This window comes from Aquarana catesbeiana, linkage group LG10 (genome assembly GCF_042186555.1).
Source record: "Aquarana catesbeiana isolate 2022-GZ linkage group LG10, ASM4218655v1, whole genome shotgun sequence".
Lineage (NCBI taxonomy): Eukaryota > Metazoa > Chordata > Amphibia > Anura > Ranidae > Aquarana > Aquarana catesbeiana.
The window spans coordinates 261,649,619-261,664,483 of record NC_133333.1 but is presented as its reverse complement, the minus strand read 5'-3'; the positions used below and the strand labels follow the sequence as shown (position 1 = coordinate 261,664,483).

Sequence of the window (14,865 nt, the reverse complement as noted above, 5' to 3'; positions counted from 1 at the left end):
CAGGGTTGCCAGCCTCAATAAAACCAGGGACAGTATGTAAAAATGTGTGTGTATGTGTATTCTGTGTGTGTATACTGTATGTGTGTGTATACTGTATGTGTGTATACTGTGTGGCCCCATTATCTATTGCCTGGGGGCCCCATAATCTTCTATTGCCCGGGGGCCCCATAATCTTCTCCTCTTGCCCGGGGGCCCCATAATCTCCTACTGCCCGGGGGCCCCATGAGTTGTCAGTCCGCCCCTGTATATACACATACACACAGACATTCATATATACACATATACACACTTCTTCATACATACGAAGAAGATAAGATATACAGAGGAAGTCTCGATGTTCTATGAAGTATTTCTGATTTTTATTTTATGTGAACAATTATACAATAGTATCCCAGTATATATATATATATATAAGAAGTGTGATTGATCGTACATAGCACATAGATCGATATGATCTCTCACACACAAGGCACCGGATTATCATGTAATATTTCCATTAAAGAAGAACTCCACACCTAACTAATCATTTGGTTTTGGTTGAATAAAGAAGAGATCGCCGGCGTTCCACCCGATTGGTTGGCGGGATAATTAGACCAACTTTCTTTCTTGGCAGTTAAAAAAAAAAAAAAACACGTAAACCAAAACACGATAAAAAGCTCCATACGGTACTTTGCTGTGTTTGCGGTACATAGGACAACTCACTGCAATCAGATCACCGCCCTATGTGTGTGTGTGTGGGTGGGTGTTGTTTGACATACACACGGTGTGAATGGGGCCACCTACCAGAAATAATAAATGACAGTTATTTTCAGTGTGATGAGATATGAAAATAACTGTCACATGGCTGAAAACAAAGATCCTCATCCTTGTGTAAAGCTTTGTGAATTCAGCCTCATGTCTCCACCAGAATTGTGCTGTATTTGGATCCACAGACAAGTGAAAGTGCATTTATTCTTTTTGCCCCTTTGCCTTGACCTAAATGATCCCACCCCCCCCTCACCACCACCACCAACCCCCCACATAGATGAATACTGAGATCTGACAGCCGCAGCCTCTGTTATTTGCATCCAGAGGTAAAGGCTCCCTCTACTGGCCATGTCTGTGCAGTGCAGCCTCTATGGGGCCACCTACTGTCCCGGAGACAGAGGTAGGTGAGCCTGATAGAAGTCTATGGGCTGCACTGCACAGGGGGGGAGGGGGGGGGATATTTATTAAATACTTTTTTCTCAAATGCTTCCTACAGACCCATCAACACCTGAAACAGGATTTATCCCTGAACTACACCTAAAACATGTGGGGTCTATACCGGGGGGGGGGCAACCTCAACCATCCAGGGGGGGCAACCTCAACCATCCAGGGGGGGGCAACCAGGAGAAGGAAGGGGAGGGAAAGGAAGAGAAGAAGAGGGAAGGGGGGAGAAGTAAGAAGTGGGGAGGGGGGGGAGGAGGCGAGGAGAGCAGACAGTAGGAGGGGGGAGGAGAGGAGAGGGAAAGGGAGGGGAAGAGAGGGAAAGGGAGGGGAGGAGTGGGGAGGAGAGGGGAAGAGAGGGTAGGAGGGGGGAGGAGAGGGAAGGGGAGGAGGGGACAGTAGGAGAGGGGGAGGAGAGGGGGGGAGAAGTAGGGAGGGGAAGAGAGTGTAGGAGGGGGGAGGAGAGGAGAGGGAAGGAGAGGGAGAGGGGAAGAGAGGGTAGGAGAGGGAAGGGGAGGAGGGAAGAGCAGACAGTAGGAGGGGGGAGGAGAGGGAAGGGAGGGGGATAAGTGGGGAGGGGAAGAGAGTGTAGGAGGGGGGAGGGGAGGAGAGGGAAGGGGAGGAGGGGAGAGCAGACAGTAGGAGGGGGAGGAGAGGAGAGGGAAAGGGAGGGGAGGAGTGAGGAGGGGAGGGGAAGAGAGGGTAGGAGGGGGGAGGAGAGGGTAAGGGAGGAAAGGAGTGGGAAGGGGTGGAGGGGAGAGCAGACAGTAGAAGGGGGAGGAGAGGAGAGCAGACAGTAGAAGGGGGAGGAGAGGAGAGCAGACAGTAGAAGGGGGAGGAGAGGGAGGAGAGGGTAAGGGAGGAGAGGAGTGGGAAGGGGTGGAGGGGAGAGCAGACAGTAGGAGGGGGGAGGAGAGGAGAGCAGACAGTAGGAGGGGAGAGGAGAGGGTAAGGGAGGAGAGGAGTGGGAAGGGGGAGGAGAGGAGAGGGTAAGGGAGGAGAGGAGTGGGAAGGGGGAGGAGAGGAGAGGGTAAGGGAGGAGAGGAGTGGGAAGGGGGAGGAGAGGAGAGGGTAAGGGAGGAGAGGAGTGGGAAGGGGTGGAGGGGAGAGCAGACAGTAGAAGGGGGAGGAGAGGAGAGCAGACAGTAGAAGGGGGAGGAGAGGAGAGCAGACAGTAGGAGGGGAGAGGAGAGGAGAGCAGACAGTAGAAGGGGGAGGAGAGGAGAGCAGACAGTAGGAGGGGAGAGGAGAGGGTAAGGGAGGAGAGGAGTGGGAAGGGGTGGAGGGGAGAGCAGACAGTAGGAGGGGAGAGGAGAGGGGAAGGGAGGAGAGGAGTGGGAAGGATGGTGACCCTGGAAGTTGCACCCCCATAAACTAGTCATCGATGAGCGCCTCGTGTTTCTAGCGGGTTTCCTTTGAAGCGGAGAGTTTAATGATAAAATAATCCTTTGTAATATTCAGTGTGAAGAGTTCTGCACTGTGAACCACAATATAGTACAATCATTACATTGGGAGGCCCCCTGGACTGGGCAGTACAGTCTGCACCGGTGATGAACGGGGCACAGGGGGCGGTCACGGTTCCGGTAGTTCCGCCTCCTCGCTGTCTATGTTCACCACACGGTTCTCTCTCCGCGATTTCTCAGCGTGAAACACCAGCAGGTGACTGCGCAGAGTGTCCTCGGGGCCGGTGACAATACGAGACGGGTCGTTATTCTGTAGAGAGAAGTCAGATCATCATCTGGTGAGTATTATGGGTCTGATCAGCGCCATCTTTAAAGGATAATTCCACCTTTTATTATTATTATTTCCTGCAGAGCATTGCAAGTGGATGGGGGTTGGGTGTCGCTCCTGCAGACTATTCCTCCAGATCTGTATACCGAGGTTCGGACTTCCATTAGAGGGGGGAGGGGATGTCCGGTGACTTTAATAAGCCTCGTGTGATAAGATTTCCTTTCCAATATATTACTAAAGTGGAACTCCGGCTCTTATTGCAGAGCCCTCCCCAGTATTTATACATCAATGGGCATGCAGTACTGACCCTCTCCACACTGCGGCGCTGTCCCCGGCCTCTTCCTCCATCCAGAGACTTTTCCTGGGTGAATGAAGGGCAGATTTACCTCCCTCCCCTCCCCCCGGGGGTGAAGTCCCTCCTGTCCCCGGGATGCAGCGATGTGCGGTATTCAGCCCTCCTCACATTAAACAATTTGTTACAAATTCTGACTTTCTGTTTCTCTTTCTATAAATTATTTTGTATCACTTGCAGTGTTACCCTTCCCCCCGCCACAGAATGTGATACCCTTCCTAGAATAGCCCCTCCCTCCTTAAATGTCACAGCCCCCCCCCCCCATCTCGTCTTCTGCAAGTGTATAATTATTGTCTGTGCTGGCCCAGCTCCTCTAACCCTCCCCTTAGTTCCCTTTTATGTGGCTGCTGGGGGAACACTGAAGGAGAACGCTATAGAATGATGCGTGAGTAAGTCTGATGACATCACATCCAAGATGGCGGCACCCATCCGCAGTCTCAGGATTTGGATTTTCCAGGTACAGAAAACGAATAAAATGTCATCTTATGGAAACGTTCGGTGATCGGGTCTCTCTCTATTCATACTTACAGCAACAGCAGAGATGAAGGCATCGATGAGATAGTAATCGGCTCCACTATGACCCCCCAGATATGGCGGGATAAACGCATTCTGCCTGGCTGGATATGTGACCTCCTCATTGGTCAGGAACTTGTACACCGTGATGTGGCTCTTCCCCCGATTGCGCAGCTCACCCTTCAATAACAGAAGATGAGAGGAGATGATAATAATCAATGAATGTCATTAATGAGGAAAGCCGCGTTCTGCACTGTGCGCTGGATCTATTACCGCTTCCCCAAAACCCCAATAACATTCAAAGCCCAACTCCAGACATTTCCTTTAATAACCCCCTATTCATATGACTGCAATACTTACCTCCTCCATGGTAATATCCTCCTGCAGTAATTCCATTCCACCACTAGATGTCCTCTGCATTCCACATTGAATGACAACCAGAAGACTGAGGATACACAGGGTGAGTGCAGGGTGTCATGGACCCGCCTCCTGAGGTGATGTCACTGGCGGCACTCATATTATAATGATATAGAGAGGGGCACTGACTATCTGTGTATCCGCAGTGTGCGATCATCTGAGGCACTGCTACCTCCGCTGGTCTCAGGAGATTTTGGACTGAGCTTTGATAATATCACTCCTGTGCTGATCATTGTTCTCCTTGCTGGAGGGGAAGTTGTACCTGAGGAGCTGCAGTGCAAAGATCTCCCTGCTTTTTCTTCATCCAATCTGTCATCTGCGCTTCCTCCTCCACTTTTATTACCCCTCCTCCAGTCATCAGGGGGGCAGATTTGACATGAGCAAAGCAAAGCCCTGCCTCTACCAACATGGCTGCCTCCAGGCAGAGGTACAGTACCTTGAAAAAGTATTCATACCCCTTAAAATTCCCACATTTTGTTACAACCAACAACGTAAATGTATTTTATTGGGATTTTATGTGGTAGACCAACACAAAGTGTCACATAATTGTAAAGTGGAAGGAAAATGATAAATAATACAAATAAATATGTGAAAATTGTGGGGGGGGGGGGGGGGGGGGGGCATTTGTATTCAGCCCCTTTTACTCTGATACCCCTAACTAAAATCTAGAGGAACCAATTGCCTTCAGAAGTCACCTAATTAGTAAATAGAGTCCACCTGTGTGTCATTTAATCTCAGTATAAATACAGCTGTTTTGTGAGGCCCTCAGAGGTTTGTTAGAGAACCTTAGTGAACAAACATCATCATGAAGGCCAAGGAACACACCAGACAGGTCAGGAATAAAGTTGTGGAGAAGTATAAAGCAGGGTTAGGTTATAAAAAAATCTCCCAAGCTTTGAACATCTCACGGAGCTCTGTTCAATCCATCATCGGAAAATGGAAAGAGTATGGCACAACTGCAAACCTACCAAGACATGGCCGTCCACCTAAACTGACCGGCCGGGCAAGGAGAGCATTCATCAGAGAAGAGCCAAGAGGTCCATGGTAACTCTGGAGGAGCTGCAGAGATCCACAGCTCAGGTGGGAGAATCTGTCCACAGGACAACTATTAGTCGTGTTCTCCACAAATCTGCCCTTTATGGAAGAGTGACAAGAAGAAAGACATTGGTGAAAGAAAGTCATAAGAAGTCCTGTTTGCAGTTTGTGAGAAGCCATGTGGAGGACACAGCAAACATGTGGAAGAAGGTGATCTGGTCAGATGAGACCAAAATTCAACTTTATGGCCTAAAAGTAAAACGCTATGTGTGGGGAAAACTAACACTGCACATCACCCTGAACACACCATCCCCACCGTGAAACATGGTGGTGGCAGCATCATGTGGTGGGGATGCTTTTCTTCAGCAGGGACAGGGAAGCTGGTCAGAGTTGATGGGAAGATGGATGAAGACAAATACAGGACAATCTTAGAAGAAAACCTGTTAGAGTTTACAAAAGACTTGAGACTGGGGCGGAGGTTCACCTTCCAGCAGGACAACGACCCGAAACATCCAGCCAGAGCTACAATGGAATGGTTTAGATCAAAGCATATTCATGTGTTAGAATGGCCCAGTCACAGTCCAGACCTAAATCACATTGAGAATCTGTGGCAAGACTTGAAAATTGCTGTTCACAGACGCTCTCCATCCAATCTGACAGAGCTTGAGATATTTTACAAAGAAGAATGGGCAGAAATGTCCTCTCTAGATGTGCAAAGCTGGTAGAGACATCCCCAAAAAGACTTGTAGAGAAAGGGGGTTCTACAAAGTATTGACTCCGGGGGGCGCCATACAAATGCCCCTCCCCCACACTTTTCACATATTTATTTGTATCATTTATCATTTTCCTTCCACTTCACAATTATGTGACACTTTGTGTTGGTCCATCACATAAAATCCCAATAAAATACATTTATGTTTTTGGTTGTAATATGACAAAATGTGGGAAATTTCAAGGGGTGTGAATACTTTTTCCTGGCTCTGTATACAGCACCACACCGGCCCCTGGAATGGTTTGTATTTTCATAGATGTGAAATCAGAGCGCACACTTTCTTAGCCTGCAGTTCCACATTTGAACACCAGATGTCACTAATGGTACACAACAAGAATACTGGCAGACAATGTAACATAATAAATACAATAAAAGTAGCCAAACAAAAATTGAATAAACATTGTTTACAAACAAAAGAAATCATTATGGGGGAAATCACTTTTCAACAAATATTGGAACCCCAGAACCTGCACTTATAAAACACAGCTCTCCTATTTGTATCATTACAGGTTCCCTTTATAGTAACTAGAAGACATTTAGCTTGATATAGTTCTATAGCCCCCCCCCCACCACCACTGTCCTCCAATCATCTCCAGCCTCCTCCTATCACTCTGAGGAAGACCCCACATATTCCTTTCCTTTACATCGCCCCCCCCCAGCCACCAGAATACAGGATCTCAGCTGTATGCACAGCGCCACAGCCAGTGCTGGTGACATAGAGTGCCCCACCACCTGCTTAATGATTAACCCCGGTGGGTTGACCTTTAAACTACAACTCGGAGGGAAGTAAAAATAAAATAATCCGGTCACATAAGTCTTCACCCCCCTTACATTAGTACTTTGGTGAAGCCCCTTCTGATCTGTGTTTTTGGGGCGGAGTCTATCAGGATGGCACATCTTGACTTGGCAATATTTGCCCAAAAACACTCCAAATCTGTCAGATAGTGAGGACATCTCCTGGGCACAGCCCTCTTCACATCACCCCACAGATCTTCAATGGGATTCAGGTCTGGGCTCTGGCTGGGAATCTTCTTCTGGTGAAGACATTCCTTTGTTGATTTGGATGTTTGCTTTGGGTCGTTGTCATACTGAAAGTTGAAGTTCCTCCTCATGTTCAGCTTTCTAGCAGAAGCCTGAAGGTTTTGTGGCAATATTGACCGGTATTTGGAACTGTTCATAATTCCCTCTACCTTGACTAAGGCCCCTGTTCCAGCTGAAGAAAAACAGCCCCAAAGCATGATACTGCCACCACCATGCTTCACGGTGGGTATGGTGTTCTTCTGGTGATGTGCCGTGTTGTCTATCTTTTGGAATTATGACCAAGAAGTTCAACCTTGGTATCATCAGACCAGAACACATTTCCCCACATGCTTTTGGGAGACTTCAGATGTGTTTTTGCAGAATGTAGCCGGGCTTGGATGTTTTTCTTGGTAAGAAAAGTCTTCCGTCTTGTCCCTCTACCCCATAGCCCAGACATATGAAGAATACGGGAGATTGTTGTCCCCACACAGCCAGGACTTGTCAGATATTCCTGCAGATCCTTTAATGTTGCTGTAGGCCTCTTGGCGGCCTCCCTGACCAGTTTTCTTCTCGTCTTTTCATCTATTTTGGAGGGACGTCCAGTTCTTGGTGATGTCACTGTGGTGCCGTGTTTTCTCCACTTGATGATGACGGTCTTCACTGTGTTCCATGGTATATGTAATGCCTCGGACCTTCTCCTGACTGATACCTTCTAACAATGAGATCCCTCTAATGATCTGGAAGCTCTCTGAGGACCATGGCTTTTATGGCTTTTTCTTGTAGGATGCGACTAAGAAAATGTCAGGAAAGACCTACTAGAACAGCTGAACTTTAGTTGGGGTTATTCAGAGGCACTTTAAATGATGGCCGGTGTGTACTGACTCCTATTTATCATGAGTGTGAATGTAATTGCTTAATTCTGAACACAGCGACACCCCAGTTATAAGAGGGTGTGCACACTTATGTCACCTCATTATTTTAGATTTTTATTTTTACTCCCCCCCCTAAAAGATTTCAGTTTGTTGTTCCCCCGAGTTGTACAGTTTATAGGTGGTGTATATATATATTATATATAGTTTATGGGTCACATTAAAGGTGGAAAAAGTTCTGAAATGATTTATCTTTGTCTCATTTTTGCGCATTCCAGAAACCTGAAATTTTACCCCCCCCCCTCGGGGTGTGTAGACTTTTTATATCCACTGTGTATATAGTATATACCACCCATATACTGTATATTTAGAAGCTACAAATAGCAAAGGGGGGAGCAAACCCAACAAGCAAAAAGAGACCCCATAGTCCTGCCCCTGGGGAAGGAGGGGGGAGGGGGTGAGACCAGGAGGCTGGGACGTGTCCCCCGTGCCACCATTGTGCCATACGCCGCGTGTTTATATCTTGTATTGAAGTGGATTATACAGTTGAATAGACACGGACCTCCCGCCGTTGTGTACAGGAGACTCCATGGGAACCACACAAAGAGTCCAGGAAGAGATCACACTCCACTTCCCAACCCCCAACCCCAACATTCTATGTGCTGAGTACAGTTCGGGGGAGGGGGGGTCATGAATCAATTCAGGGATCATTAGCATTAGAACAGTAACATTCCCCTTCATTCTCTATACAGGCAATACCCTGGCCTGCAGCTTCTCCGAGGATAATGGCGGCTCCGGGGGGTCCGGGGGAGGGGGGGCTCATTGCATACGATGAATGTGGAGGGAAATGAGATCCGCTCAGCGGCTCGCCTCTCTTCTCTCCGAAGGTTCAAATGCAAAACATTCATGGCTCACATTTTTTACATTTGTTCCTTTAAATGGATTGTACAAGAAGGATGTCCTTTACTGACCCCGCCCTTCCCTGACCCCGTGCCCTTCCTTCCCCGACCCCACTCCCGTCCTTCCCCGACCCCACTCCCATCCCTCCCCGACCCCCCTGTCCTTCCCCGACCTCGCTTCAATACTTCCCCGACCCCATCCTTCCCTGACCCCACTCACCCCCTCACCCCGCTCCTGTCCTTCCCTGACCCCGCTCCCCTCCTTCCCCGACCCCGTCCTTCCCTGACCCCGTTCCTGTCCTTCACCGACCCCGCTCCCGTCCTTCCCCAACCCCCCCGTCCTTCCCCGACCCCGCTCCCGTCCTTCCCCGACCTCGCTTCAATACTTCCCCGACCCCGTCCTTCCCTGACCCCACTCCTTTCCTTCCCCAAACCCGTCATCCTTCCCCGACCCCGCTCCCGTCCTTCCCCGACCTCGCTCTAATACTTCCCCAATCCCGTCCTTCCCCGACCCCGTCGTTCTTCCCTGATCCCGCTCCCTCTCCAACACTTCCCCGACCCCGTCCTTTCCCGACCCTGCTTCACTCCTTCCCAGACCTTTCCCAGTCCTTCCCTGACCCCGCGTCATTCCTTTCCCGACCCCGATTATGCCCTTCCCTGATCCTGCTCCCATCCTTCCCCGACCCCACTCTTCACCGAACTCACTCCAATACTTCCCCGTCCCCGCTCCCTTCCTTCCCCGACCCCGTCATTCCCCGACCCCGCTCTGTCCTTCCCTGACCCCACTCTAGTCCTTCCTTGACCTCGTCCTCTCTGACCCAGTCTTTCCCCGAACCCCTGTTTATCTCTTACCTTTAACTACTGCAACTCCCTCCCCATTTGCTTACTTTTACATAGGCTCTCCCTCTTCAGTCCATCATGAATGCTACTGCCAGACTTATCCACCTTACCAACTGCTCTGTGTGTGCCACCCCTCTCTACCAATCCCTCTACTGATCTCCATTCAGTGTCCTCCACCCCTCTCTACCAATCCCTCCACTGGTCTCCATTCAGTGTCCTCCACCCCTCTCTACCAATCCCTCTACTGATCTCCATTCAGTGTCCTCCACCCCTCTCTACCAATACCTCCACTGGTCTCCATTCAGTGTCCTCCACCCCTCTCTGCCAATCCCTACATTGGCCTCCATTCAGTGTCCTCCACCCCTTTCTACCAATCCCTCCACTGGTCTCCATTCAGTGTCCTCCACCCCTCTCTGCCAATCCCTACATTGGCCTCCATTCAGTGTCCTCCACCCCTCTCTGCCAATCCCTCCACTGGTCTCCATTCAGTGTCCTCTACCCCACTCTACCAATCCCTCCACTGACCTCCATTCAGTGTCCTCCACCCCTCTCTACCAATCCCTCCACTGGTCTCCATTCAGTATCCTCCACCCCTCTCTACCAATCCCTCTACTGGTCTCCATTCAGTGTCCTCTACCCCACTCTACCAATCCCTCCACTGGTCTACATTCAGTATCCTCCACCCCTCTCTACCAATCCCTCCACTGGTCTCCATTCAGTGTCCTCTACCCCACTCTACCAATCCCTCCACTGGTCTACATTCAGTATCCTCCACCCCTCTCTACCAATCCCTCCACTGGTCTCCATTCAGTGTCCTCCACCCCTCTCTACCAATCCCTCCACTGACCTCCATTCAGTGTCCTCCACCCCACTCTACCAATCCCTCCACTGGTCTACATTCAGTATCCTCCACCCCTCTCTACCAATCCCTCCACTGGTCTCCATTCAGTGTCCTCCACCCCTCTCTACCAATCCCTCCACTGACCTCCATTCAGTGTCCTCCACCCCTCTCTACCAATCCCTCCACTGACCTCCATTCAGTGTCCTCCACCCCACTCTGCCAATCCCTCCACTGACCTCCATTCAGTGTCCTCCACCCCTCTCTACCAATCCCTCCACTGGTCTTCATTCAGTGTCCTCCATCCCACTCTGCCAATCCCTCCACTGGCCTCCATTCAGTGTCCTCCACCCCTCTCTACCAATCCCTCCACTGGTCTCCATTCAGTGTCCTCCACCCGTCTCTACCAATCCCTCCACTGGTCTCCATTCAGTGTCCTCCACCCCTCTCTACCAATCCCTCCACTGGTCTCCATTCAGTGTCCTCCACCCGTCTCTACCAATCCCTCCACTGGTCTCCATTCAGTGTCCTCCACCCCTCTCTACCAATCCCTCCACTGGTCTCCATTCAGTGTCCTCCACCCGTCTCTACCAATCCCTCCACTGGTCTCCATTCAGTGTCCTCCACCCCTCTCTACCAATCCCTCCACTGGTCTCCATTCAGTGTCCTCTACCCCTCTCTACCAATCCCTCCACTGGTCTCCATTCAGTGTCCTCCACCCCACTCTGCCAATCCCTACACTGGTCTCCATTCAGTGTCCTCCACCCCTCTCTACCAATCCCTCCACTGGCTTTTAAATTTCTTTTTTAAATTATATCTTTTTTTTTTTTATTTAAAAAAAAAAAGTTACTTTTTTAAATTTTTTTTTTTACTTGTGGCAGCTTTTGTCAGCGATAGGTCCTCTTTATGGAGACATCAGGGATCTATTACACCCCTGATGTGTCTTCTGCCCTCCTCCAAGTAGAGCTTGCTTAGCTGCTTCCTTGGCTGTAAAAAACAGGGAATGATGGCTCTGAAACTGGAAGTGATGAATCTTTGTCTCTTCCAGGATCATTCATCACAGAGGAGATCAGGGAACGAACGTTCCTCCATCTCCTCATCTCCTCTGTGGGAAGTGGTCCTCACTGCTTGGCTGAAAAAAACAGTACCAGGATCTGATCTGCAGCCATAATCCCGGTATTGAGCACTTTCCGTCAGGATGTTTTCATACATACAATGGATATAAAAGTGGTTGTAGAGCCTTTGTACCGGCTCAGTCCTGGAGAACTTATTACTGAATGAAGTCCACATCATGCAGTATACGTCACTGATGGGCTCCATATAGACCGGATTTACTGAAGACTGGACCAGTATTCCCTTCCACCATCCAATCCTGGCAAATCCCACCGCATTGGACTTCCTAAACTCATCTTACAGGAAAACCGTTGTTACCAGGATCAGATGATCCGTTCAGTGGTCTGATCTCACTCTGACATTCGATCTTCTATGAAATCTCTCCGGTGGCAGATTTCCTGACCATCCCGCAGACAATACCATACCGGGGGTCCTAGAACAGGATGTGGCTTCATGGAAAATCCATGAATGTATATACCCATCCCCCGCCAGAGGCAGCACGACCCCTCCTGACCCCAGGCTGCTGCTAATGAGCCATATGTTGGAGCGCTCCGCGCAGAGATGATGGCGCTCCGTATTGTTGACTAATGAGGATGTGGCTTTTATGACCTTATGGAAGGCGCCGTCTATAGATATTGTGAGGGAGAGGTTCAGATATTGGCGGACACCATCTGGCTGAGTTTGTGGGTCTCCTTTCATTTTTCGGGGATTCCAATGGCGGTGGTGTTCCCAGCTCCGCCCCTCTATAGTCACTTAAGGACCCCGCCTTTCCTGGCACTTTTTGTTTATAAGTAACAAATCGGTATTTTCTGCAAGAAAATTACTTGGAACCCCCAAACATTTTATATATATATATATATTTTTTTTTTTAGCAGACCCTAGAGAATAAAATGCAGATTGATGCAATTTTTTATGTCGCACGGTATTTGCGCAGCAGTTTTTCAAACGCAATTTTTTTGGAAGTAATACAATTTTAATGCAAAAAAAAAAAAACCCCACAATATATTACTCAACTTTTTGTAAAATATAAAAGATGATGTTACGCCAAGTAAATAGATACCAAACATGTCACACTTTATAACACACTTCCAGAAAAAAAAAAAAGTAGAACATGCTGCATTTTTCCTGCACTGGACTGTACTAGAACGCTGTAAAACGCATCAAAAATGCACCAGAAAGCAAACGCACAAAAAAACGCACTGCAACACACATGTCCTTATTTAAGGTTTAAAAAAAAGGGGGTGAAAAATGCAGTGGAAAGCATCAAAAACGCACCAAAAACGCGCATGCAGAAAATAATCTGGAACACACACTGACTGCATTTCAATAGTGTGAACCGGACCTGAGTATTTGGGAAACCATTCCATTGATGGGTTTAGCTCTGATTGTGGAGGAAGCACAGATGCCAATCGGAGTGTAGTAAGTACATTGAATACACATGTAGATATCGGTACTCACACGGGTAAAATGTCAGAAGGCATCTGAGTGGCTTCTGTGGTCGGCATTCAAACGGGTCGGGTTGGTGGTAGCCGACACTTCCTGGAGTCCTGGAACACACAGGGAGCCGGAGATGAAGTCCCTTCCAGAATAAGGTGACCGGCTTCCTGTGTGTTCCAGGACTCCAGGAAGTGTCGGCAACCACCAACCCGACCCGTTTGAGTGCCGACCACAGAAGCCACTCAGATGCCTTCTGACATTTTACCCGTGTGAGTACCGATATCTACATGTGTATTCAATGTACTTACTACACTCCGATTGGCATCTGTGCTTCCTCCACAGTTCTTCCAGAGCTGCTTCTGACTTCTCACTGAGCTCCATCTCCAGGTGTAACTCCATGGAATTTATACCAGATTTCCTCATACCCTCATCTCTCCAACTATCCTCACCCCTCCGACTATCCTCGTCCCTCCGACTATCCTCACCCCTCCGACTATCCTCGTCCCTCCGACTATCCTCGTCCCTCCGACTATCCTCGTCCCTCCGACTATCCTCGCCCCTCCGACTATCCTCACCCCTCCGACTATCCTCACCCCTCCGACTATCCTCACCTCTCCAACTATCCTCGTCCCTCCAACTATCCTAATCTCTCCGATTATCCTCGCCCCTCCGACTATCCTCGTCCCTCCGACTATCCTCACCTCTCCGATTATCCTCATCCTTCCGACTATCCTCGTCCCTCAGACTATCCTCGTCTCTCCGACTATCCTCATCTCTCCGACTATCCTCGTCCCTCCGACTATCCTCGTCCCTCCGACTATCCTCATCTCTCCGATTATCCTCATCCTTCCGACTATCCTCATCCCTCCGACTATCCTCACCCCTCCGACTATCCTCGTCCCTCCGACTATCCTCGTCCCTCCAACTATCCTAATCTCTCCGATTATCCTCGTCCCTCCGACTATCCTCGTCCCTCCGACTATCCTCATCTCTCCGATTATCCTCATCCTTCCGACTATCCTCGTCCCTCTGATTATCCTCACCCCTCCGACTATCCTCATCTCTCCGATTATCCTCACCCCTCCGACTATCCTCATCCTTCCGACTATCCTCGTCCCTCCGACTATCCTCACCCCTCTGACTATCCTCACCCCTCCGACTATCCTCGTCCCTCCGACTATCCTCGTCCCTCCGACTATCCTCATCCCTCCGATTATCCTCGTCCCTCCGACTATCCTCATCTCTCCGATTATCCTCATCCTTCCGACTATCCTCGTCCCTCTGACTATCCTCACCCCTCCGACTATCCTCACCTCTCCGATTATCCTCATCCTTCCGACTATCCTCGTCCCTCTGACTATCCTCACCCCTCCGACTATCCTCACCTCTCCGATTATCCTCATCCTTCCGACTATCCTCGTCCCTCTGACTATCCTCACCCCTCCGACTATCCTCACCCCTCCGACTATCCTCGTCCCTCCGACTATCCTCGTCCCTCCGACTATCCTCGTCTCTCCGACTATCCTCACCCCTCCGATTATCCTCACCCCTCCGACTATCCTCGTCCCTCCGACTATCCTCGTCCCTCCGACTATCCTCGTCCCTCCGACTATCCTCGTCCCTCCGACGATCCTCGTCCCTCCGACTATCCTCGTCCCTCCGACTATCCTCGTCCCTCCGACTATCCTCGTCCCTCCGACTATCCTCGTCTCTCCGACTATCCTCACCCCTCCGATTATCCTCACCCCTCCGACTATCCTCGTCCCTCTGACTATCCTCGTCCCTCCGACTATCCTCGTCCCTCCGACTATCCTCGTCCCTCCGACGATCCTCGTCCCTCC

At 49.8% G+C, this 14,865-nt stretch overlaps 1 protein-coding gene across 4 annotated transcripts in view; it reads right to left on the bottom strand.

The window, feature by feature from the left end:
• Positions 1-337: 337 nt before the first annotated feature.
• LOC141111423 (2,7-anhydro-N-acetylneuraminate hydratase-like) overlaps positions 338-14,865 on the bottom strand; it is a 162,379-nt gene continuing 147,851 nt past the window's right edge. For all 4 annotated transcript variants that reach the window (XM_073603719.1, XM_073603716.1, XM_073603717.1 and 1 more), the window contains 2 exons: positions 3,800-3,964; positions 338-2,901 (listed from right to left, as the gene is read on the bottom strand). In XM_073603719.1, coding sequence (XP_073459820.1) covers positions 2,761-2,901; positions 3,800-3,964 — 306 coding nt within the window. In that variant the 3' untranslated portion in view covers positions 338-2,760. The remainder of the gene's footprint in view (positions 2,902-3,799; positions 3,965-14,865) is intronic.